At 42.9% G+C, this 24,004-nt stretch overlaps 1 protein-coding gene across 1 annotated transcript; it reads left to right on the forward strand.

The window, feature by feature from the left end:
• The first annotated feature begins 1,163 nt into the window (after positions 1–1,163).
• LOC139373334 (TGF-beta receptor type-2-like) lies at positions 1,164–23,367 on the forward strand. Its single transcript, XM_071113736.1, has 7 exons — positions 1,164–1,530; positions 5,161–5,311; positions 5,925–6,115; positions 8,291–9,063; positions 9,490–9,631; positions 20,813–20,937; positions 21,133–23,367. The coding sequence occupies exons 1-7, from the start codon at positions 1,458–1,460 to the stop codon at positions 21,391–21,393; spliced, it is 1,716 nt and encodes a 571-aa protein (XP_070969837.1). The 5' UTR covers positions 1,164–1,457; the 3' UTR covers positions 21,394–23,367.
• The last annotated feature ends 637 nt before the right edge of the window (positions 23,368–24,004 follow it).

Here is a 24,004-nt window from a genome sequence, read left to right on the forward strand (position 1 = left end):
ATTGCAAGAAAATTAGCTTTAAACTGTACAATTTTCTTTGCATCCAATGACAAAATGTGTAGAATTGCAAGAAAATAAGCTTTAAAATTGCTAAATTCTCTCCACCAAGAAGAGGGGTGTCAATGGTTTGTGTCATGAACAGTGCTATTGCCCATAGAAATAGACGTGGCACGCGTGTACAGGGGGGCGCGGGATTTTGGAAGTGGGGCCCCGAGTGCATCACAGTGCACTAATAAAACTGGGGGGAAGACAAAAATGCAATTTCAGAATGTGGTGGGGTTATGTCCCCCCCGTCCCCAGTGAAAGTTGCGCCCCAGGTTCTGAAGCCTGACATCATGGTTTGAGTATGCCAAGCAAAAACATATGCTGGCAGCCCAGCAATAGACCAGTCATTTATGTTACAGTAGACTTAACCCGTGAGTACCACCCATCAAACCAAAACCTAGGAACATCAAGGAGCGCTCACCACCTTTACTAACCCCCCTCTGATGAATGATTGCTTTCCTCAGGAAGAGACATACGCAATGTATCAAATTGTATTTGTCACATGCACCGAATACAACAGGTGTAGACCCTTGTGTGAAATGCTTACTTTACAAGCCCTTAATCAAAAATGCAGTTCAAGAAATAGAGTTAAGAAAATATTTACTAAATAAACTAAAGTTAAAAGTAAAAAAGGAACACAAAATGACATAACAATGGGGGTTACCGGTACCGAGTCAATGTGTGGGGGTACAGGTTAGTCTAGGTAATTTGTACTTGTAGGTAGGGGTAAAGTGACTTGGCGCTCCGGTATGTGGTAGCAGAGTGAACAGTCTATGACTTGGGTGACTGGAGTCTTTTACAAATTGTTTCAGAGGTCCGTGTGAAAAAGTGCTAATGAAGCAAGTAAAGAAGTTATGTCATTTGTTCTCATGTTTGTGGACATGCTGTATTTTGTCTGATCAGTAATGTGTGTGCTATGGTACTGGCACAGTGAAGTGTGTAAAAATGTAAAGAATGATTCAAAATGTTGCATAATTGTAAGTAGAGAAGTGTTAAATTCATATGTTTTGTTTGGATGTATACTTCTCCTCACTTCTTTCGAAATCCTTGTCATCTATTTTGGAGCGTGTCATTTCAAGTTTTGCCTTCTGAAAAACTCTGTGCTCATAACATGTTTCAAGACCAGTGAGCTACAAGCCCAGCAGTTCAGAAGTAGCCTAAAGAAGAAGAAAACAGAGTCCTGCCCTTTCTGAAGATTTCCTGTTTCATGAAAGTGCATACATACTGTCTGACTCATATGCGGCAAATTCTGACTGCACTATTTACTTTAACCCCGGGTTCCTTGAGACGCATGAGAGCAACAGGCAGACGGAAAAATAAATCCGAAGAACGTCTCGAATTAAAGCCTGGATATTTACTATAATCAAGCTGCTAGTAAATGAAAAGAAGAGTAGTTTGTAATCCGTCTTTAAATGGAGCTACTTCGGTTTTCTGCTTTCTGGTGTGGAACGATACTCTTTGGTAGTGTTCTGCTAGAACAGATGGGTGAGTTAAAACGTTGTTTCAAGTAGCCTATGAATGTTGGTGGTTGGCTATAGTGTTATCGTTGGCTTGAAGTCATTATTGAAACATGTACGAGGTTATTGACCGCTAGTAACATTGACACGTGTTTCTGTTTCCCCAAAGTATAACTTCTAATTGCCATTCAGTTTTTTGTAGCAGGTGGTCAAACATAATCCAGCTCTACATTTTGGTGGAAGGCAAAATGTTCACCTCATTTGAGCTAAAACTCGCAAATATATTGATTGGCTTGTAATGCGAATTTGAATGCATAATAGTTAATGTATGCAAATTACGCAGTCAGTGTTGTTCAATATCAGAAACTCAGGAACTGTGGTACATTTATACCCAAATCCAAATGTTTTAATAAAGTGGGGATGGAATGATTGTATGAGCATAATGACTAACTACTTAGTGTTTTCCAAGAGGAAAACATATCAGAAAATAATTTGAGTGTGCCATGATGTTTCTGCAAAGGGGAAGTAGGCCTATGTATTAAAGTGCTTGCTTAACACAGTGGGAGGAGGTTTAGCTACACCACCTGTTGCAGTAGAAAACATGCATGGTGGTCCTTCCAATGGGACTTTTCATTCTTATGTACATTGTTGATACTGGAAGTGGGTATTATATTTGGTCTATCATTTGCAAGGTAGACACATCATAAATTGTCATCTATTTGCCCCTGTCTCCAACTCCAGCCCAGTCCCAATGGCACCAAGCAGCGTTGGTTTCTTATAATCCTCTCTCCCCCACATCTGCAATTATATTTTGCCATGGGTGACAATTAACAGCATTCATCCCCACCATAGCCCGTCTCCTTGGGCTTAAATGGCATACATTTTGAGAGGAGTTTTTCTAATGATATAATGACTTTTCACTCCACAACCTCTCTCTCTCTCTACCACCAGCTCTCAGCCCAAGATAATTCTTATCCATTCTGTTATAACTCAATAAAAGACTACAATCTTCACCTCAGGCCAAATTCTAAATTGTACACCTCTGCAGTACTTAATCTTAATGTCTTTATTGGTTTGTTTCAAATGGATCAACTCAGACATGTACAGTACACCCTAAAAACAGGAATAACAGAATATAGCCTAATATCCGTCTGCAATATCCTGACACAATGGATACTTCACTGTCTATACTGCTGTGTGAATGCTGCCACCTGCAGTGCACGTGGCTTCACTAGATCTGTTCCAGTTACTCTGGTTTTCAGACTTGCAGGTTGTATTTCTGTTGCTTCAAGCCACAGCTCTACTCTAACCTGCAGATTGTGAACAGGCAGCCACAGTAGGCTTTATGTCCTGGAGCAGAAGTACAATATTCTCTCCTAAATCAGTAACCTTGATATTCTCTAACAAGGAGTATACTGCTGCACTGTGAGTAAGTTGGAGGGAAGAGAACCTCATTTGCTCTCTCTCCTGTGCCGACGTTAGAGAGAGGGGTGATTGTTTTGACATGGCTGGTCACATGACCTGACAAAGTGGCTTCATCAGGTTCGCCCCCTCGCCAGCCGGTCCAATACCCTGGAGACCCAGGCTGCATCTAAAATGGCGCCCTATTCTCTATATAGTAAACTACTATTTATGAAATAGGGTTCCATTTGGGATACACCCCCCCCCCCCCCCCATTTCGCTTGGCTGAACTCGGCTCTCTGCGACGGGAATTCTTCAAGAGGAAATCCTTGAGCTGCACATGCAGACAGGCCCAGTTAACGGCCAATAACCCACTTTCACTATCGGTTGTGTCACGAGGACACTGCTGATGCAAGTAACAGGTTGAACTTTCTCTTCCTATGTGTGCAGTCTGTCACACTTAGATTTAGTGTGGTTGTGTGGCAGTGACGTCAATTCAGTCTGTGAGATATCTCCCTCCTTCATCTCTTTTTACTTCATTTCACCTCATCTCTGTTTTAGCTATTAAGAGCGTCTGATTTCGGTCAGGTTCTGTTTTTATTCATGCTAAAGACACTCCGGTAAAGGTCTGGAAGGAGAGCAAATGAGAAAGAAGGAAGTGATGTGGTGGTACTCTCTCTCTCTCTCTCTCTCTCTCTCACAAATACACACTCCAACATTATGTCCCAGTCTTTGATATTCACAAAGTGTATTGGTAAGACACAAATTCGCAAATTGACTGACAGATCTACTGATGTTCAATGTTCCCTTTGTTTGTTTTTATTGTCTTGTCTGGCGGTTGTCTTAGTAGAGATGACTATCATACACAAACAGGGACACATCCCACCACGGACTCCCCGTGTGAAGTTAAGTCTGAACACGACCATGGTAGACGGATGGCACCGCGGAATGTACTGATTGTTCACAGCAGAATTTAGGCCCTGGGAAAATAGTTTACATATGGTTGAAAAATGAATGTACATGTTAAATTGAAATGAATGGATTGGAGAATGAATGTTTTTTAAATAATGTACCACTTATTTAAACAACTGTCTCTTGGAATAACTACACTTAGCTACATAGTACCGAAAGGAACATTCGTTTTGTCTATTTCACATATTATTTTCAAAGTGAAATTGCCAAGTCTCTCAGTAATGATACATTCCTTCACGTAGTCTGGACTGAGATATGAGGTTAAGGTTTCACTGTACTCGCGGATGTTCAACAGACCATATTTTTCCAGTGTAGGAAATGTCCATATTAATATATCAGATGGGAAAGTTCACCTTTCTGGTGTTTGTAGCCTTTTTGTTTGTCTGTGTAATTGGAGGGAAATGTCAGTTTCCCAAGTCGAGCAAAGTTATCATCTTCGTTAGGTTAGTACAGTTCAGTCCCATATATCAACAATCAAAGGTCGGGGTTCAATCCAAAACGGTGCTATATAGTGCGCTTGACATTTTAAAGGTAATTGAGTCAACATCTGCAACATTTACCACGATCAAATTAAATCCCGGTCAAAGTCTTGTGTTTTAGACCCTCAGAGATTGAACTGTGCTCATTTGTAATAGTGAAATGTTTTCTTATTTTGAACCCTTATTTTACCAGGTAAGTTGACTGAAAACACATTCTCATTTACAGCAATGACCTGGGGAATAGTTACAGGGGAGAGGAGGGGGAATGAATGAGCCAATTGGAAGCTGGGGATGATTAGGTGGCCATGATGGTATGAGGGCCAGATTGGTCATTTTCCCAGGACTCCGGGGTTAACACTCCTATTCTTACGATAATTGCCATGGGCTCTTTAGTGACCACAGAAAGTCAGGGCACCCGTTTAATGTTCCATCCAAAAGACAGCACCCTACACAGGACAATGTCCCCAATCACTGCCCTGGGGAATTGGGATATTTTTTTAGACCCAAGGAAAGAGTATATCCTACTGGCCCTTCAACACCACTTCCAGCAGCATCTGGTCTCCCATTCAGGGAACAACCAGGACCAACCCTGCTTAGCATCAGAGGCAATCCAGCAGTGCGATGTTGGGTGGTATGCTGCTAGCATGAAGCAAAGTGCTGCAGTAAAGAGTGAACGTATTGGATGAGATGACACATGAGTGACCTAAATGAACCAACTAGTGACTGCCTCAAATAACCATATCCCTTTTTGTAAACTATCAATCTAACATGTCTTTCCCCCCTATCTCTTTGTGTCTCCACCCCAGGGCCCTCGTCAATGAACATGCTGAAGCTGAAGCGTCTGTGTAAGTTCTGTGACGTGGAGTCTACCAGCTGCACGGGCACAGGGAGCTGTATGGCTGACTGTAGCATCACATCCATCTGCCCCCATCCAGAGGATGTGTGTGTCAGCATCTGGTGAGTGACTACAGCACCCCTCATCATCTCTCGTTGAGAGCTGGAATGACCTTTAAACTTGACCTTAGGAGAGCAGTAGTAGTGGGTTCAGTGACACAATACGACCGTGTTAGTGAGTGACAGAGCGGAAATTCATAATCTTGCTCGGTGATTTGTCATTTAAAAACTAAATTTGCTGTCAACAAGGTTTAACTAAGTAGCCAAACCCAAAAGTGCCTCACCCACTAACCCAAATATAGTTGCGAAATGTGAATGTTAAAAAAGTAGAGAACTAGATTTGGCCTCCTGTTTCTCATTGAAAAAATGTTGGTAGCTAGAACCCCAAGCAATTCGCTACACCAGCAATAGCATCTGCTAAATATGCGTATGTGACCAACACCTCTTAAAATGGGTTTCACTACATAATCTACACACCACCCAGCAAGAGACCTGAGTAGCCCATTTGTAGGTTCATTTGTGCACCTTCAGGATTACCTCTGTATCAAATCATTACCATAATCCTTAGACTGCAATTTGTTAATTCGTCAAGTTATTTTCCCTTTTATTACTGTCAATAACTTAATTCATAACTTCATTGTAGTGGAACTAATGGCTCCTGTTGTCTTGTTTCCAGGAGGAAGAAAGACGACAACGTCACCATAGACACGATATGCCACAACCCAGCCCATAAGCTGCATGGTCTGGTGCTGGAGGACTATAACAACAGCAAGTGTGAGATGAGGGAGAGGAATGGCATGGGCTCCCAGTTCTTCATCTGCTCTTGCTCCGAGGACGAGTGCAACAACCACGTGTTCTTCACTCCCTGTAAGTCCCTATGTAGTGCTCTGTCACCTCATATGTAGTGCTATGTCACCTGTTATGTCATGCTGAAGATAGCCTTTTGTGGGCATTATGATTGGTCATACGAGTGCATTGACCATGACTTCTTCACCTTCTGTGAGTCCCTATGTGGTGCTATGTCACCTGTTATGTCATGGCTAAGATTGTGTAATGTAGGCTAGGCATTACAATTGATGATATAGTTTACAAACACCTTTGACGTAACTCAAAAGTAATGAACGTTTATGCAATTCCTTATTAGGTTGTCATGTAAGGTGTCACGTATTAAATGTTAACATGTGTGTACTGTTGTACACCCTCCAAATACAAGATTGCAAACAGGTTTTGCATCGTGGAGGCATTTTGGCCGTAGTCTCTCGTTCTAATCTTGGCCATGGAATCAAATGTATTTTGACTACAGCATCCAAGCAGTAACAACACAGAGGTACATTTGGCTTTCCAGAGCCCAAAATTGAAAGCATCTGCACATGGCCATCAACGACGTCATGGAAAAACATTTCCCCTCACCGTGGAGGATGGATAGCTCTGCTGCACACGGTCTAACTTCATGCTCACCACATAACATATGACAACTGCCCACTTGAAGCATTATGTACGTAGTGTAACACACGGAAATAACAGGTGAAAAACAGCGCGTGCGCCGTGTTAATACGATCAATGTTCCCGAACCTGGCCCCAAGCGGGAGTAGTGACCAGGAAACGTTCCTCTGTGGGCCCGTATTCACTGAGAGATGGCACAGGGACAGGTTTGACGTGACAGATCGCTTCTCTCTCTCACTCTGCGAAAACCAAAACAAACTCCACTTGAGGCCACGTTGAACATTTCAGACATGTGGTTTCCTGGCTGAAAAAAAGGAGCAAGCGAATGAGGGCTTGACGGGCACTTGCTGTACTGTATGCACACACACGTTCATAGACACACAAACACACACGCACACACAAATGCATGCACGTACGCAGGAACACACACAATCCTTAGCTGCCAAACATGTTCCTAATACAGTATCTCTGTCAGTAATTATAGAACACCAGCAGTCACATCAGCACTGATACAACAGTAGTCTGCCTGTTCAGACAACGTGTTAATGACTCATTTACAACCCTTCAAATCCTAACTGATCTGACATGTTGTGTTTTATTATGTTTTTACGAGACTTCAGCCAGCCCCAGAAATAGGATTGTAAACATAGCATATGCATAAACATTCACCAGATTACTCTGTCTAGCAGACACAGACATCACTCCTTAAGAGCATAAGAATCAGACATAGACTAGGTCTATAAAGGGAACACAATATGTGGTTGACTGGGGCATGGTTCAGCCTATTTGTGTGTTTAACAGACCAACAAGCTAACTTCGGCTTTGTAGCTTACAGATGCTTATTGACATTCCTCATGGAAGTGTTAGGGTCCTCTGCTTTGCTGGGAAGGAGCAGGCTACGTTGAGCGTAGCAAGATGCTCTGAGACAATAAAGCTACTTGGCTACTTCCTATTGATTTCCTAGCGCTGAAGGGAATTGGAGTGTGATGTATAGTGTGTATGACGTTCAAGCACAACTGAAATGTCAAATGTCCAAGTGTAGGCTACTGCACTCATCATGTATTGAGGGCTCCCGAGTGGCGCAGTGGGCTAAGGCACTGCATCCCAGTGCAAGAGGCGTGACTGCAGTCCCTGGTTCGAATCCAGGCTGTATCACATCCTACTGTGATTGGCAAAAATTGTCCCAGCGTCGTCCGGGTTTGGCCGGGGTAGGCCGTCATTGTAAATAATAATTTGTTCTTAACTGACTTGCCTAGTTAAATAAAACATTGTCCTTTGTGGTCATTGTTTTCTATGCAGTGGGCACTTAAGGTCAATAAACAAACAGACTTCTTTGACCCTTGTGGCCGGTCATAGAGTGAAAAGGCTATTGCCAAAATATGCTAAACTTTTAGAGTATAGTATGAGCACTGAGGAGTTCTAATATTGTAGCGGTGTATAAGTATTGTAGAATATACCTAACTGGGGGGCAGGCCTACTCTATGTTACAGAATAGGTATATTCTACAGTATTTTTACTGAGTATGTATTGTATAACTAATCTATAACATCTGCCTTGTCTCTCTCTCTCTTTCTCTCTTGTCTTTCCTCTCCACCCCAGACTCTCTTGACCCCCAGGTGGTGTCGGTGATCCTGGTCAGCCTGGTTCCTCTGCTGGTTCTGGCCATGCTGGTCATCACATCCTTCTATTGGTACCGCATCTACCACCAGCGCCACGCCGGTGCCAAGCGTAAGAAGACGCCTCTCGACTTCAGCGACGCCCGCGCCATCATGATGGATGACGACGGCTCGGACAGCAGCTCCACGCACGCCAACAACCTCAACCACAACACGGAGCTCCTCCCCATTGAGCTGGACGCCCAGGTGGGCAAGGGCCGCTTCGCCGAGGTCTACAAGGCCAAGCTGAAGCAGGGCGCCACGGGAGCCGGTGAGCCCTTCGAGACCGTCGCCGTCAAGATTTTCGCCGATGAAGAGTATGCCTCGTGGAAGAACGAGAAGGACATCTTCTCGGACGCTGACCTGCGCCACGAGAACGTCCTGCACTTCCTGACAGCGGAGGAACGTAAGGTGGAGAAACAGTATTGGCTGATCACGGCCTACCACCCCCGGGGCAACCTCCAGGAGTACCTGACGCGCCACGTCATCAGCTGGGACGACCTGTGGGTGCTGGGCGGGTCGCTGGCGAGGGGCGTGGCCCACCTGCACAGTGACCACACGTTGTGCGGACGCTACAAGGTGCCAATCGTCCACCGGGACATCAAGAGCTCCAACATCCTGGTGAAAGGGGACCTCACCTGCGTCCTGTGTGACTTCGGCCTGGGTCTGCGTCTGGACAACTCGCTGTCTGTGGACGAGCTGGCCAACAGTGGACAGGTATATATTCTTCTCTCCTGTCTCCTTTCTACTTAGGCTGCATCCAAAATGGTACCATATTCTCTATGATTAGGGCACTATATAGGAAAAAGGAGCTCTTTTATTTGACCAAGGCTTATAGGGCTCTGGTGAAAAGTAGTGCACTATTTTGGGAATAAGGTGCCATTTCAGACACATTAGTGTCTGGCTCATTTTCTCTTACTGGTTCCTCTTCTGGACAACATATTAATGATATCCATAGAGCAAGTGCTGCTGGGCCTTTTGTTTTATTACAGTGATTAGACAAACAACCCACGTTGTCAGTTAAAACTGCAATTGAATTGTACTGTTTCATGGTACTGGAAGCAATCATGCATATTCTACTATCAACAGCATTAGAATGGAGTAGAACAGAACAGAATACAACAGAATAGTCTCCCTCTACAGGTGGGCACTGCCAGGTACATGGCCCCTGAGGTGCTGGAGTCCAGGATCAACCTGGAGAACATCGAGTCGTTCAAGCAGACAGACGTCTACTCCATGGCCCTGGTACTGTGGGAGATCACCTCCAGGTGCAATGCCATTGGAGGTAAAGTAACACCACATGATGTCTGACCAATCACGTGACCGAGCTGCATTAGACAGTAACCAATTGACAGGCAATATTTCGATTTGAAGGAGTGACCTTGTGTAAGTGATGAGGTGTAATTTTCTGTAAAGTTCCATTAAGTTTGTTTTACTCCAATGCTTGTAAACAAAGTCAATGTAAACAAACTCTATATAGCCTAAAACAATGGTTACAACCATAATTTTGATATCATGGATGGTCAGTCCTTGCATCCATAGCTCTTTCAATGAATTTGGGAGTGGTTAGATTTCTCCAGTCCCATCCCTCAAGTTTTTACCTTAAGAGGGGTGGGTAGTACTGCTTTAAGGTGTTTATAGTGTCATGGCCACCGATTATGCACATTGGTCACCTTTTCCCATGATGCCCTTCACTCAAAGGAAGTAAAGAGAGTGGGTGTGTCCTGTTTTTCCACCCTTCTCCCGAAGTGTGCACTTTCACACAGCCACTGTCTCACATCACCATTACTTACTGTGGTGTGGGAAACATTTCAGAGAAACCAAAACGTGTCAAAAAACAATTCATTCTCTGTTAGTTCTCAAAGATAAGAGCCTTCTATTCACTAATGTACCATTCTTCCTGTTTGTCATCTCTCTGAACAACAAGGCCAGGATATGGGCAAATAATACAAATGGGTGATTATCCAATGGGCATCTTATGGCAAGCCACAGGGACATATTTGATATAACATAGAGGAATTTGTTGTTCACTTCCCTCTGTCTCTGTGGTCCATTTTGTCTTGTGGGTGATCCTGTTCGTCCATTGTGTCAGAATGTTGATTGAATGTTAGTGTTGGTGCTCGCCTGCTTCCAGCGCAGCCATTTCCTGTTTTCCCTTTGGTACCTAGGGGCCCCTTTAGCGCTGTCACAGAGGAAAACATGGCCAAATGATCAGCCTGTTATACCCTCTCAGCCTGTTATACCCTTTCCTTCCAATGGCATGGGGTGAAAGAATACTGTATGTGTGCCCATTGGGTACACCTCTGAAATGAAAATAGTCAATTTCCTCTCTCTTTCTTTTTCTTGCTTTCTTTCTCTCTCTGTCTCCCTGTCTTCCTCCCTCTTCTGTCTCTGTCTGTCTGTCTGTCTGTCTGTCCGGTCTGTCCGGTCTGTCCCGTCTGTCCGTCTGTCCGTCTGAATCTCCCCATGTCATGACATTACGTACATCCACCATCCATGACTATTCCAGCTGGCACTGTAGACAGACAGTGGTCAGAGGACAGGATAGCATAGATTTACGGGAGAGGGGAAGCCCGGCCCCTTCCTACCCCTGGATGGGAATAGAACCGGTGGGGAGAGAAGCAATTGGGATAATCCATGTGTTTTGGCTTAGTCTGATCTCGCCCACCAATAGCACTCGTCTTCCCATAGATTGGCATCTGTTCTGATTAAAGTGAAGGGGTGAAAGGTGTAGTGCGTTAGGAAAGCCCAAGGAGACTTTCCCATGTTGAAAGGTTAAGTCACTGTTGGAATGTAGCTCGTCTCCCACCTTGATACAGCAAGAAGCTGCCTTATTTTGTGTAATAACGTTACTGTGCTGCACTGACAGTTTGTTTGGATATTCCCTTGGGGGTAAAATGTTTGCAGAGTTAGAATGACTAACTCAACAAATGCTACTATCTATGTCTGCGAAACTGGCACTCACACAGCTACATACAGTACATGTATTTTTACCACTTGTCATCCTTTCAATAAAAACTTCCCATGCTATCATCCCAGCTCGGTGAGTCAATATTGACGGCATAAATCTCTGTTCACCTGAGAACACACACACACACACACACACACACACACACACACACACACACACACACACACACACACACGCACGCACAGCAGATGGCATAAAACTCCTCTCAACTTAGAAAACACAAACACTTCCCTCTTCCCCAAACACAGTCAGACTGACACATCTCAGTGCATCATTATAATGAGTGGGTAGGTGAAGCCGCCATGGCTTGTCTGTCTCAGCCGCCACCTGCCTCAGTGCCTCAGCAGACAGATGTCAGAAGCTCCCGTTGTCTCGCTGCCTTGCCTGGCAGACCGCCACATAACACAGGCAGTCAGTCAGTCAGCCACTTTGTCACAGTTTCGGGGCCTTTTGTATGATCTGGGATCTGTCACGCGGTACGAAGGCGCCTGTCTGTCAACAGGGCCAGTCGCAACCTCAGAGAAAGCAGCAGCAGCCATCACTATGCATTCTTTATCCTCAAAGTAAAAGTAAGGACAAGTAAAAAATAATCAAATATGGGAGAAAGTAATAAATACATCGTCCCGGGCCGTCTCTTTTCCCGAAATGTCTCCCATATAATTTGCACGGCTGGAATTAGGAGCGGGAAAGAGAGGAGGGCGTTCACTGGTTTAGGGAGGAATGGGAGAACAGTGGTGTTGACCATCCCACTGTAGGAGAAATTCCTTCACTCCCCTGAGGGAGAAGACAGGGTTAGAGTAGAGTGGAGGAGGGCAGCTGCTATCCAGATGTCATGGCCTCACCTCAAGCCTGAATGGGCCCCGTGCTGTCTGTCTTGTCTGTCTGTTTGCCTGTCTGTCTGGCTAGCTGTCTGGCATTCTGTCTGGCAAGCTGTCTGGCAAGCTCTCTGTCTGTCTTTTCTGTCTGTCTGTACCCTTACAGAAAATGGTTTCACATGTGGAAAATCACATGATTTCACATGAAATTTCACTTGAAATCATGTGAAAACGTGTTTTGTAACACTTCACATGTGATCACAAGTTTTCACGTGTAGTTTCATGTTATCACATGTTGATTTACATGTTACGACATTCATTTGTTGGGCTCCCGAGAGGCGGTCTAAGGCATTGCATCTCAGGGCCACTATAGTACCTGGTTTGAATCCAGGCTATATCACATCCGGCCGTGATTGGGAGTCCCAGAGGGCGGTGCACAATTGGCCCAGCGTCGTCTGGGTTTAGCCGGTGTAGGCCATCATTGTAAATAAGAATTTGTTCTTAACTGACTTGCCTAGTTAAATAAAGGTGACATTTTCTTTTCACGTGATCACATGGAAACATGTGTTTTTGGAACACTTTACATGAAATTCATGTGTTTTTTTCATACGGGTATGACTTCCTGGCTGTCTGTGTCTGGCTTCCTGGCTGGTTTGCTGCCTATCTGGCTGACTGCCTGCCTGTCACCCAGGGCTTTAACAACCTGTGAGGAAGATAAAACAAGGTCAGAGCCACAAACTCTCAGCTTAATCAAAACCATCAGAGGAGAGAAGTAGAATAGTTTATCGTTCTCCAAGAGGCAGGGAAAGAGTGTCAGGTGTGATTGTCAAGCTGTGACTTGTCGAGATTACAGCATCTCAAACAGATTCATGTTACTTTTTTGGCTCGGATCAGAAGCAAACTTTTGTTAGCTCTATGAGAATCTGTTTTCTTGAATTATTTAAGTTGACTGAAATCCTAGTATCTACTATACTGCCGATAGTGTACTAGAAAATTACCATTACAAAGTACTGTATGATGAATTCAGGTAATACCACATTCCTATGTGCATGAGGGGTACTGTATGTCTGTGGGTTTACATTGGTCAAATTGTATTGTTAGGTGTTACTGTACTGTTGGAGCTAGGAACATAAGCATTTATTTATCTTATCGTATTGTTAGGTGTTACTGTACTGTTGGAGCTAGGAACATAAGCATTTATTTCGCTATACCCGTGATAACATCTGCAAAATATGTGTACACGACTAATAAAGCTGATTTGACTTCAGATATACTCAGGTGGTGGCATGCTTTCTCAACCACAGGGTACAGTTTGAACAGGAATCTCTAGAATGAGTCATTGTAACAAACACAAGACTGGGGTAGCACAGTAACTTAAACAGGTCAGGCTTTGAACCAGGAAACCAGACTGAGACCTAATGGTTAATAGCACGAGGGAGAGAGAGAGGCTGGCAATGTAGTCTACACCTATGGAAACCCATGTCTGAGCTGCCAAAAATGTACTGTATCAACATTACAAACCAGCAAGAGGAAGTCGATGGTGAACTACAGAGTGGGAATGTTGAAACATTTTCTTGATTCACTTGCTCAAAACAAATCAAACTGAAGTTGTCAAATGCCCCCGAATACAACCTTACAGTGAAATGCTTACTTACAAGCCCTTCACCAACATTGCACTTTCAAGAAATATACACGCTTAGAAAAGATTGACTAAATAAACTAAACAAAAACAAAGTAACACAATAAAATTAAAATAACGAGGCTGTATACAGGGGGTACCGGTACCGAATCAATGTGCGGGGTACAGATGAACTGTTCACCATTCTTATGGCTTGGGGGTAAAATAGGTTAAGGAGCATTTTGGACCTAGGCTCCGGTACCGCTTGCCGGGAGTAGAGAGAACATTCTATGACTCGGGTAGCTGGAGTCTGACAATTTTTAGGGCCTTCCTCTGACACCGCCTGGTATAGAGGCCCAGGATGGCAGGAAGCTGGCCCTAGTGATGTACTGGGCCGTAAGCACTACCCTCTGTAGCACCTTGCAGTCAAATGCTGAGTAGTTGCCATATCAGGCGGTGATGCTCTCGATGGTGTAGCAGAATAACTTTGAGGATCTGAGGACCCATGCCAAATCTTTTCTCCTGATGGGGAATAGGCGTTGTTGTGCGCTCTTCATGACTGTCTTGATGTGTTTCGATCTTGATAGTTTGTTGTTGATGTGGACACCAAGAAACTTGAAGCTCTCGACCCACTCCACAACAGCCCTGTCGATGTGAGTAGGGGTGTGCTTGGCCCTCCTTTCCTGTAGCCCACGATCAGCTCCTTTATCTTGATCACGTTGAGGGAGAGGTTGTTGTTCTGCCACCACACTGCCAGGTCTCTGACCTCCTCCCTATAGGCTGTCTCATTGTTGTCGGTGACCAGGCCCTGTTGTGTCGTCGGCTAACTTAATGATGGTGTTGGAGTCGTGCTTGGCCACACAGTCGTGGGTGAACAGGGAGTACTGGAGGGGAATCAGCACACACCCCTGAGGGTCCCTGTGTTGAGGATCAGCGTGGCAGATGTGTTGTTGACTACCCTTACCACCTGGGGGCGGCCCGTCAGGAGGTCCAGGATCAAGTTGCAGAGGTAGGTGTTTAGTCCCAGGGTCCTTAGCTTAGTGATGAGCTTTGAGGGCACTATAGTGTTAAACGCTGAGCTGTAGTCAATGAACAGCATTCTCACATAGGTGTTCATTTTGTCCAGGCGGGAAAGGGCAGTGTAGAGTGCAATAGAGATTGCATCATCTGGGGATCTGTTGGGGCGGTATGCGAATTGGAGTGGGTCTAGGGTTTCTGGCATTGATGGTGTTGATGTGAACCATGACCAGCCTTTCAAAGCACTTCACGGCTACAGACGTGAGTGCTACAGGTCGGTAGTCATTTAGGTTACTTTAGCATTCTTGGGCACAGGGACTATGGTGGTCTGCTCGAAACATGTAGGTGTTACAGTCTCAATCAGGAACAGGTTGAAAATATCAGTGAAGATACTTGCTAGTTGGTTAACACATGCTCTGAGTACACATCCTGGTAATCCGGCCTTTTGAAGGTTGACCTGTTTAACCTGTTGCGACGACCAAACCCGGATCCGGGATTCTATTTATAGACCTAAGCTCATTACCATAACGCAACGTTAACTATTCATGAAAATCGCAAATGAAATGAAATAAATATGCTATCTCTCAAGCTTAGCCTTTTGTTAACAACACTGTCATCTCAGATTTTCAAAATATGCTTTTCAACCATAGGAAAACAATCATTTGTGTAACAGTAGCTAGCTAGCGTAGCATTTAGCGTTAGCATTAGCGTTAGCATTTAGCAGGCAACTATCACAAAAACAAGTAAAGCCTTCAAATAAAATAACTTACCTTTGAAGAACTTCTGATGTTTTCAATGAGGAGACTCTCAGTTAGATAGCAGATGCTCAGTTTTTCCAAAAAGATTCTTTGTGTATTAGAAATAGCTCCGTTTTGTACATCACATTTGGCTAAAAAAAAAAAAAAAAAAAAAAAAAAAATTCAGCCCTCAAAACGCGAACTTTTTTCCAAATTAACTCCATAATATCGACTGAAACATGGCAAACGTGGTTTAGAATCAATCCTCAAGGTGTTTTTCCACATATCTCTTCAATGATATATCCTTCCTGGAAGCCTGGTTTCTCCTTGCTCTCAAATGGAAAAATAATTGCACCTGGCTTTACGCTCCAATTTCGACGCAGGGACACCAGGCGGACACTTGGAAAATGTAGTCTCTTATGGTCAATCTTCCAATGATATGCCTACAAATACGTCACAATGCTGCTAACGCCTTGGGGGAACGACAGAAAGTGTAGGCTCATTCCTTGCGCAATCACAGCCATATAAGGAGACAATGGAAAACAGAGCTTCAGAAATCTGCTCATTTCCTGGTTGACGCATCATCTTGGTTTCGCCTGTAGAATGAGTTCTGGGGCACTTACAGACAATATCTTTGCAGATTCTGAAACTTCAGAGTGTTTTCTTTCAAAAACTGTCAAGAATATGCATAGTCGAGCATCTTTTCGTGACAAAATATCGGGCTTAAAACGGGAACGTTTTTTATCCAAAAATGAAATAGCGCCCCTAGAGATCAAAGAGGTTAAAGGTCTTACTCACATCGGCTACGGAGAGTGTGATCACACAGTCATCCGGAACAGCTGGTGCTCTCATGCATGCTTCAGTGTTACTTGCCTTGAAGCACACATATAAGTCATTTAGCTTGTCTGGTAGGCTTGAATCACTGGGCAGCTTGTAATCCATAATAGTTTGCAAGCCTCCCACATCTGTAGTAGGATACAATTTTAGTCCTGTATTGACACTTTGCCTGTTTGATGGTTCGTTGGAGGGCATAGCGGAATGTCTTATAAGCTTCCGGATTAGTGTCCGCCTCATTGAAAGCGGCAACTCTACCTTTTATCTCAGTGCAGATGTTGCCTGTAATCCTTGGCTTCTGGTTGGAACATGTATGTACGGTCAATATGGGGACAACGCCATCGATGCACTTATTGATGAAGCCAGTGACTGATGTGGTATACTCCTCAATGATATTGGATGAAAATCATGAAACATATTCCAGTCTGTGTTAGCAAAACAGTCCTGTAGCTTAGCATCTGCGTCATCTGACCACTCTGATGTATGATGTATCTCGTTGTGTCAATTTGTCAGTTATCATAAAAGGTGATTTCTTCATTAACAGTTCTAATACAGATATGTGAGTCAATAGGAAAGTGATATGTACTTTAAAAATACTTTATAACATTATTAACTGACCTCAACTGAACAGGTCATCCTCATTTACAGTTGAAGTTTGGTTTGAAGAAATCAACTGTGGGAGCAATTATTAGGAAATGGAAGACATACAAGACCACTGATAATCTCCCTCGATCTGGGGCTCCACGCAAGATCTCACCCCGTGGGGTCAAAATGATCACAAGAACAGTGAGCAAAAATCCCAGAACCACACAGGGGGACCTAGTGAATGACCTGCAGAGAGCTGGGACCAAAAAACAAAGCCTACCATCAGTAACACACTACGCCGCCAGGGACTCAAATCCTGCAGTGCCAGACGTGTCCCCCTGCTTAAGGCAGTACATGTCCAGGCCCGTCTGAAGTTTGCTAGAGAGCATTTGGATGATCCAGAAGAAGAATGGGAGAATGTCATATGGTCAGATGAAACCTAAATATAACTTTTTGGTAAAAACTCAACTCGTCGTGTTTGGAGGACAAAGAATGTTGAGTTGCATCCAAAGAACATCATACCTACTGTGAAGCATGGGGGTGGAAACATCATGCTTTGGGGCTGTTTTTCTGCAAAGGGGCCAGGACGAATGGGGCCATGTATCGTGAGATTTTGAGTGAAAACCTCCTTCCATCAGCAAGGGCATTGAAGATGAAACGTGGCTGGGTCTTTCAGCATGACAATGATCCCAAACACACCGCCCGGGCAACGAAGGAGTGGCTTCGTAAGAAGCATTTCAAGGTCCTGGAGTGGCCTAGCCAGTCTCAAGATCTCAACCCCATAGAAAATCTTTGGAGGGAGTTGAAAGTCCGTGTTGCCCAGCAACAGCCCCAAAACATCACTGCTCTAGAGGAGATCTGCATGGAGAAATGGGCCAAAATACCAGCAACAGTGTGTGAAAACCTTGTGAAGACTTACAGAAAACGTTTGACCTCTGTCATTGCCAACAAAGGGTATATAACAAAGTATTGAGATAAACTTTTGTTATTGACCAAATACTTATTTTCCACCATAATTTGCAAATAAATTCATAAAAAATCCTACAATGTGATTTTCTGCATTTTTTTTGTCATTTTATCTGTCATAGTTGAAGTGTACCTATGGTGAAAATGACAGGCCTCTCTCATCTTTTTAAGTTGGAGAACTTGCACAATTGGTGGCTGACTAAATACTTTTTTGCCCCACTCACTGTATGTAAACTTCTGACCCACTGGGAATGTGATGAATTAAACAAAAGCTGAAATAAATCATTCTCTCTAATATTATTCTGGCATTTCACATTCTTCAAATAAAGTGATGATCCTAACTGACCTAAGACAGGGAATTTTTACTACGATTAAATATCTGGAATTGTGGATTGCTGAATTTAAAAGTATTTGGCTGAGGTGTATGTAAACTTCCGACTTCAACTGTAACTCACTTGTTTTGCATGAGCAGTTCTCAGAAATATACCCAGTCAGTGTTAAAACTTTTTTTCTCAAACCACTATCTACATTCTTTTGTTTTGTTGTCGTCTCATCCATTGCAGAGTTTAATGTTAGGTTGGTTGACTTGAAAAAATGTTCTCTCTTAAACCAATATTGACCATTCCTTCCTTTTTAGAAAACACTGCTTGTGTGGAGACCACACAATGACCTTAAGTGTGGACTTAGCATGGGAGCCTATAAAAAAAATACTAAATTGTTTATCGTCTCATTCGAAAACAATAGCTCCCAAAATAGCTCCCAAAATATGCCTAATGTTCATATGGCATATGTTTTCGAAATAAGACAAACTTTTTATTTTTATAGGCTCCCATTACACAACCCTGAAACTGTTTACATTTTAGCAGATGCTCTTATCCTGAGCGACTTACAGTAGTGATTACATACATTTTCCCCCGTGGGAATCAAACCCACTACCGTGGCATTGCAAGCACCATGCTCTACCAACTGAGCTACACGGGACAAAAAAAGAAAGAACCTCTATTCCTTTACTCGCTTGAATAATGACAGATGGGTGGGCGGGTGGGTGTACTTTTGCTAAAACACTGAAACGAGGGAAATCTTCTTGTCAAAAACAGGAAGCTCTTGCCTGTAGAGTCAGCTGTTGGCTCAAGCCGTGACCTAGCATCCGATTCCTGTCTGTGTTCATCTGGACTTCCTGTGAGGCCTCTCTTCTGGGCAGGGACTGTGCGTTTCTCATCTGTCAGCCAGAATTCAGTTGAACAGTATTACAGTATCGTACAGGGAAATAACTGATCAGCTTTAAAGTTCCAATGCAGCCATTTTTTATCTCAATATCAAATCATTTCTGGGTAATAATTTAAATTTTACCTTTATTTAACTAGGGAAGTCAGTTAAGAACAAACTCTTATTTTCAATGACAGATTAGGAACAGTGGGTTAACTGACTTGTTCGGGGGCAGAACGACAGATTTTTAACTTATCAGCTCAGGGATTTGATCTTCCAACCTTTTGGTTACTAGTCCAACACTCTAACCACTAGGCCTGCCGCCCCATTAAATACCTTACTTCAATTAAAATGGTCAAAAATAAACAAAAATTGCTTCTTAGCAAAGAGCAATTTCTCAAGCAAGAATTTAGCTAGGACCGTCTGGGAGTCATCTGACTGAGGTGGGGAAAACTGATCATTAGCTGTTATTGGCAGAGAAATTTGGAACTCTTTCTTATTGGTCTATTAACTAATTTACCACCTGGTGATGTCCTCAGGCAGGCCAAAACTCCATCCCATCACAACAGGCAGAAGTTTCAAGCAGCTCTTACACAAATTCACCTTGGTTATACATAAAATATACATATAACACAGGAAAATCACATTTCTGACTGCTGGGCCTTTTTACTCCGCTTACGTAACAGGTCAACCAACTCATCATTGTTTTGATTGATTGTGTTGTGAGATGGTAAAGGTTTTCATTATGATCCATATACTATTTCCATGTCTTCCTTCTATTCACGATGGCAGTACTAAACGAATGCAAAAGTGAAACAGTCGTCTCAGTACAGTACAGCTATTCATTGTGGATGTATTTCTGAATGCCACAGTGCCATTGCCCCCAAATAACCCTGTTGTTTTCAGTTGGCTCTATCTCATGTCTGTTTAATGTTATTTTCCAATAATGTTTTTGCAATATGGAGCTATTGAGGATAATTTACTTACTGGCATACCATTTATTTTGCGTCGGAAATCTGGAAAATGACTTTTAGTTTCATTTAGCGCTTGGTTCTTACAAAGAATTTGTCAGACTACTTTAGGTACCAAATTTGGCCTTCCTGAAACAAATGTTTTTATACGAGAACTCCACTCTTCAAAGTGAACTTGAGTTTGATTTGTTGCTCAACCCAAACGGACAGATCAGATCAATGTAAAGATAAATAGTTCTCTGCAAACCGTTGACTAAAGTTTCCAGACTGCATCATCCCAAGCCAACTCTTTGAAATTCTGCCTTGAGTAAACTTTGTTTGTGCATGGGGTTTGACGAGCATCTTGGATGCCGCGTTATAAGATAGCTGACACTGAGCCAACGCTGAGTTGGTGAGTTGTTTCAAGCACATTCTCACTGAGATCTAATGCAATAATATTGACCGTTTCTCTCAGACAGCGTTTCCCTGGCCCCTGATCCTATAAACCTAAAACATATGTATATTTTGACCTCTGTATCTCTCTGTTCATGTTTGAGAATATGATATGATACTTAATTGTCCACTTTCATGGAAAATCATTTAGTGAGGCCAGGGCTACATTTGAATATTCACAAACCAGTACCATGTTCTGTGGCTCTGTGTGTGTGTTTATGAACCTACTGTATAAACCTATAACGTATCTTTTGACTTCTGTATCTCTTTGGCTCCTGTTTTAAATGTTCGGCTCTGTGTGTGTTTGTGTACAGTGGTAAAGGACTACGAGCCCCCATTCGGTAAGGTGAGGGAGCACCCGTGTGTGGAGAGTATGAAGGACAGCGTACTCAGAGACAGGGGACGACCAGAGATCCCCAGCAGCTGGATCAACCACCCAGTAAGCAACAAGGCCTACTTTCATTATGCATAATGCACACATTCTCAGATGGATTATTGCATCATTTCCTTACGCATTTTATTTATCTTTTACAAAAGCTATTTTTTATTAGGGCCAACCTCTCTCTCTTCCGACTCGAGTATCTGTGTACCACTACTGACTGTAAGTCTCTGTGCTCCGCTGCTTCTCCCTCAGGGCATTCAGGTGGTGTGTGGCACGATAGACGAGTGCTGGGACCACGACCCCGAGGCCAGGCTGACTGCACAGTGTGTGGCCGAACGCTTCAATGACATGGAGCACCCAGACAAGCTGTCTGGACGCAGCAACTCAGAGGAGAAGATCCCCCAGGACATCTCTGTGACGGAGTTTGAAGAGATTGAGAAGAAGGAAGTATGCCTCAGAAACTACAATGCCCCTGCCGAGGAGGCTGAGAACTACAATCAACCAAGCAGCTGAGAGAGATTTAAGTGGAGAGTCTCTTTGTATATGCTCCGTTTATTTGTCTTGCTTGTGACTCAAAGGAACAAACAGATTGGCTGTTGTGTGTCATGGATGTAAAAGGGAACAAAACTGAACAATCCAATCAGCAAGGAATTTATCTTTTTTTATTTTTTATATTTACAGCATTTTCTCCAAAGACGGATTAAAGCCATGACTGGACTGGTGAAAATATAAAGCCCTCTTAACTAAATACTGTTCGCACTTTATCAATAGCTATGCATACCAAATGATGTACAGTACCAGTCAAAAGTTGACACACCTACTCATTCCAGGATTTTCCTTTATTTGTACTATTTTCTACATTGTAGAATAATAGTGAAGACATCAAAACTATGAATTAACACATATGGAATCATGTAGTAACCACAAAAGTGTTAAACAAATCACAATATATTTTATATTTGAGATTCTTCAAAGTAGCCACCCTTTGCCTTGATGACAGCTTTGCAAACTCTTGGCATTCTCTCAACCAGCTTCATGGAGGTAGTCACCTGGAATGCATTTCAATTAACAGGTGTGCCTTATTAAAAGTTAAGATGGAATGCAATTCCACAAACTAACAAGGTAGGGGTGGTATACAGAAGAAAGCCCTATTTGGTAAAAGACCAAGTCCATATTATGGCAAGAACAGCTCAAATAAGTAAGACAAATGACAGTCCATCATTACTTTAAGACATGAAGGTCTTTCAAGAACTTTTAAAGTTTATTCAAGTGCAGTTGCAAAAAACATCAAGCGATATGATGAAACTGGCTCTCATGAGGACCGCCACAGGAAAGGAAGACCCAGAGTTACCTCTGCTGCAGAGAATAAGTTACCAGTCTTAGAAATTGCAACCCAAATAAATACTTCAGAGTTCAAGTAACAGACACATCTCAACATCAACTGTTCAGAGGAGACCGTGTGAATCAGGCTGTCATGGTCAAATTGCTACAAAGACACCACTACTAAAGGACACCAATAAGAAGAAGAGACTTGCTTTGAGATTTTTGGTTCCAACCGCCGTGTCTTTGTGAGACGCAGAGTAGGTGAACGGATGATCTCCGCATGTCTGTTTCCCACCGTGAAGCATGGAGGAGGTGTGGGGGTGCTTTGCTGGTAACACTGTCAGTGATTTATTTAGAATTCAAGACACACTTAACCAGCATGGTTACCACCACAGCATTCTGCAGCTATACGCCATCCCATTTAGTTTGCGATCAGTGGGACTATCATTAGTTTTTCAACAGGACAATGATCCAACACACCTCCAGGCTGTGTGAGGGCTATTTTACCAAGAAGGAGAGTGATGGAGTGCTGCATCAGATGACCTGGCTACTTTGAAGAATCTAAAATGTATTTTGTTTAACACTTTTTTGGTTACTACATAATTCCATATGTGTTATTTCATAGTTTTGACGTCTTCAATATTATTCTACAATGTAGAAAATAGTAAAAAATTAAGAAAAACCCTTGAATGAGTAGGTGTGTCCAAACTTTTCACTGGTACTGTATATTCAGTTACTGTATATTCTTGATGACAATACAGTGCAATTATAGGAAAGAGGGGTACTGTACCATTTGTATCTGGAAAAAGAAGAGAGCAGTCAATACTGATACACTAATACAATTTTTACCCGTTTTCGACTGACAATTTTTACCCGTTTTCAACTGGCACTTTTTGACATTTTTAAAGACATCATTGAATGATTAAAGGGACTGGAGGATGGAGCTATATCAAAAACCAAGGTGAAAGTTTCATTCCTGGAAGCACGGTATGAGAAAAGGGCCAAGATATGAAATTGAAGATGATTCCCAACAAATAAAACCCAGGGGAATGCTGATATTTAATGACAAGGAAGGGAACTTGATCCCTTCTCAATTAAAGATCTCTATCAAAAACCCTCTATGTATAATGTTAAAAGCCTTAATTAAAGACGTTCAGTATTCTACTCTATTTTTCTTGCTGTCTATTATTCACCTTGACCTGACCTTAGGTCTCCGGTTGGATTGAATAAATTTAGGAAGCTCATGTCCATTCTCTTTTGGCTAAATGGCTACAGTGTCTTCAGCTTGCTCTCTACCCACAGTGTTGAAGGCTCACAGTGTGTGGACTACTGCCGGACAGGATATTCAGTCAAACCGCATTACAGTAATATGTTAGTTCATTCACTGCCACTCTGAAGTGGAGTTCTATTTCCTCTCGTCAGAGTTTCCAATGCTGTCACTGGTCTACCAGACTGTAACACAAGGCTCACTTAGTTTGGCTCAACCTTTAGGTCATATCAGGACACGTTTTGTAGGTTGTATGTCGGTACTTGAATATTGCCAAACCACATTTTAACAGTAGTAAACATGAACACAGGTGACCTCCAATTCATGATTTATCCCCCATTTAACTCACATTACCTTACACTTAATATAAAACAAATGTCTGCACCTCTGTAGAACCAAACTGTGACAGTGTGACAGTTCTTTATCCTCATCCATAACTCCTTGGTGAGTGTTTGTGAGGTGTCAGGTTAGATGGAGGTGGGAGGTTCAGCAGGTTTAGAGCACTGAAACCTGCCTAGCGTTGACAGACCTTTG

This window comes from Oncorhynchus clarkii, chromosome 18 (assembly GCF_045791955.1).
Source record: "Oncorhynchus clarkii lewisi isolate Uvic-CL-2024 chromosome 18, UVic_Ocla_1.0, whole genome shotgun sequence".
Taxonomy (NCBI): Eukaryota; Metazoa; Chordata; class Actinopteri; order Salmoniformes; family Salmonidae; genus Oncorhynchus; species Oncorhynchus clarkii.

What these genes read in the sequence shown, in the direction of transcription:
- LOC139373334 (XM_071113736.1), top strand. Translation starts at nt 1,458, where the DNA reads ATGGAGCTACTTCGGTTTTCTGCTTTCTGGTGTGGAACGATACTCTTT. An exon ending in CCACGTGTTCTTCACTCCCT is followed by an intron (nt 6,116 to 8,290) that starts GTAAGTCCCTAT and finishes TCTCCACCCCAG; the next exon opens with ACTCTCTTGACCCCCAGGTG. An exon ending in GCAGCTGGATCAACCACCCA is followed by an intron (nt 20,938 to 21,132) that starts GTAAGCAACAAG and finishes CTTCTCCCTCAG; the next exon opens with GGCATTCAGGTGGTGTGTGG.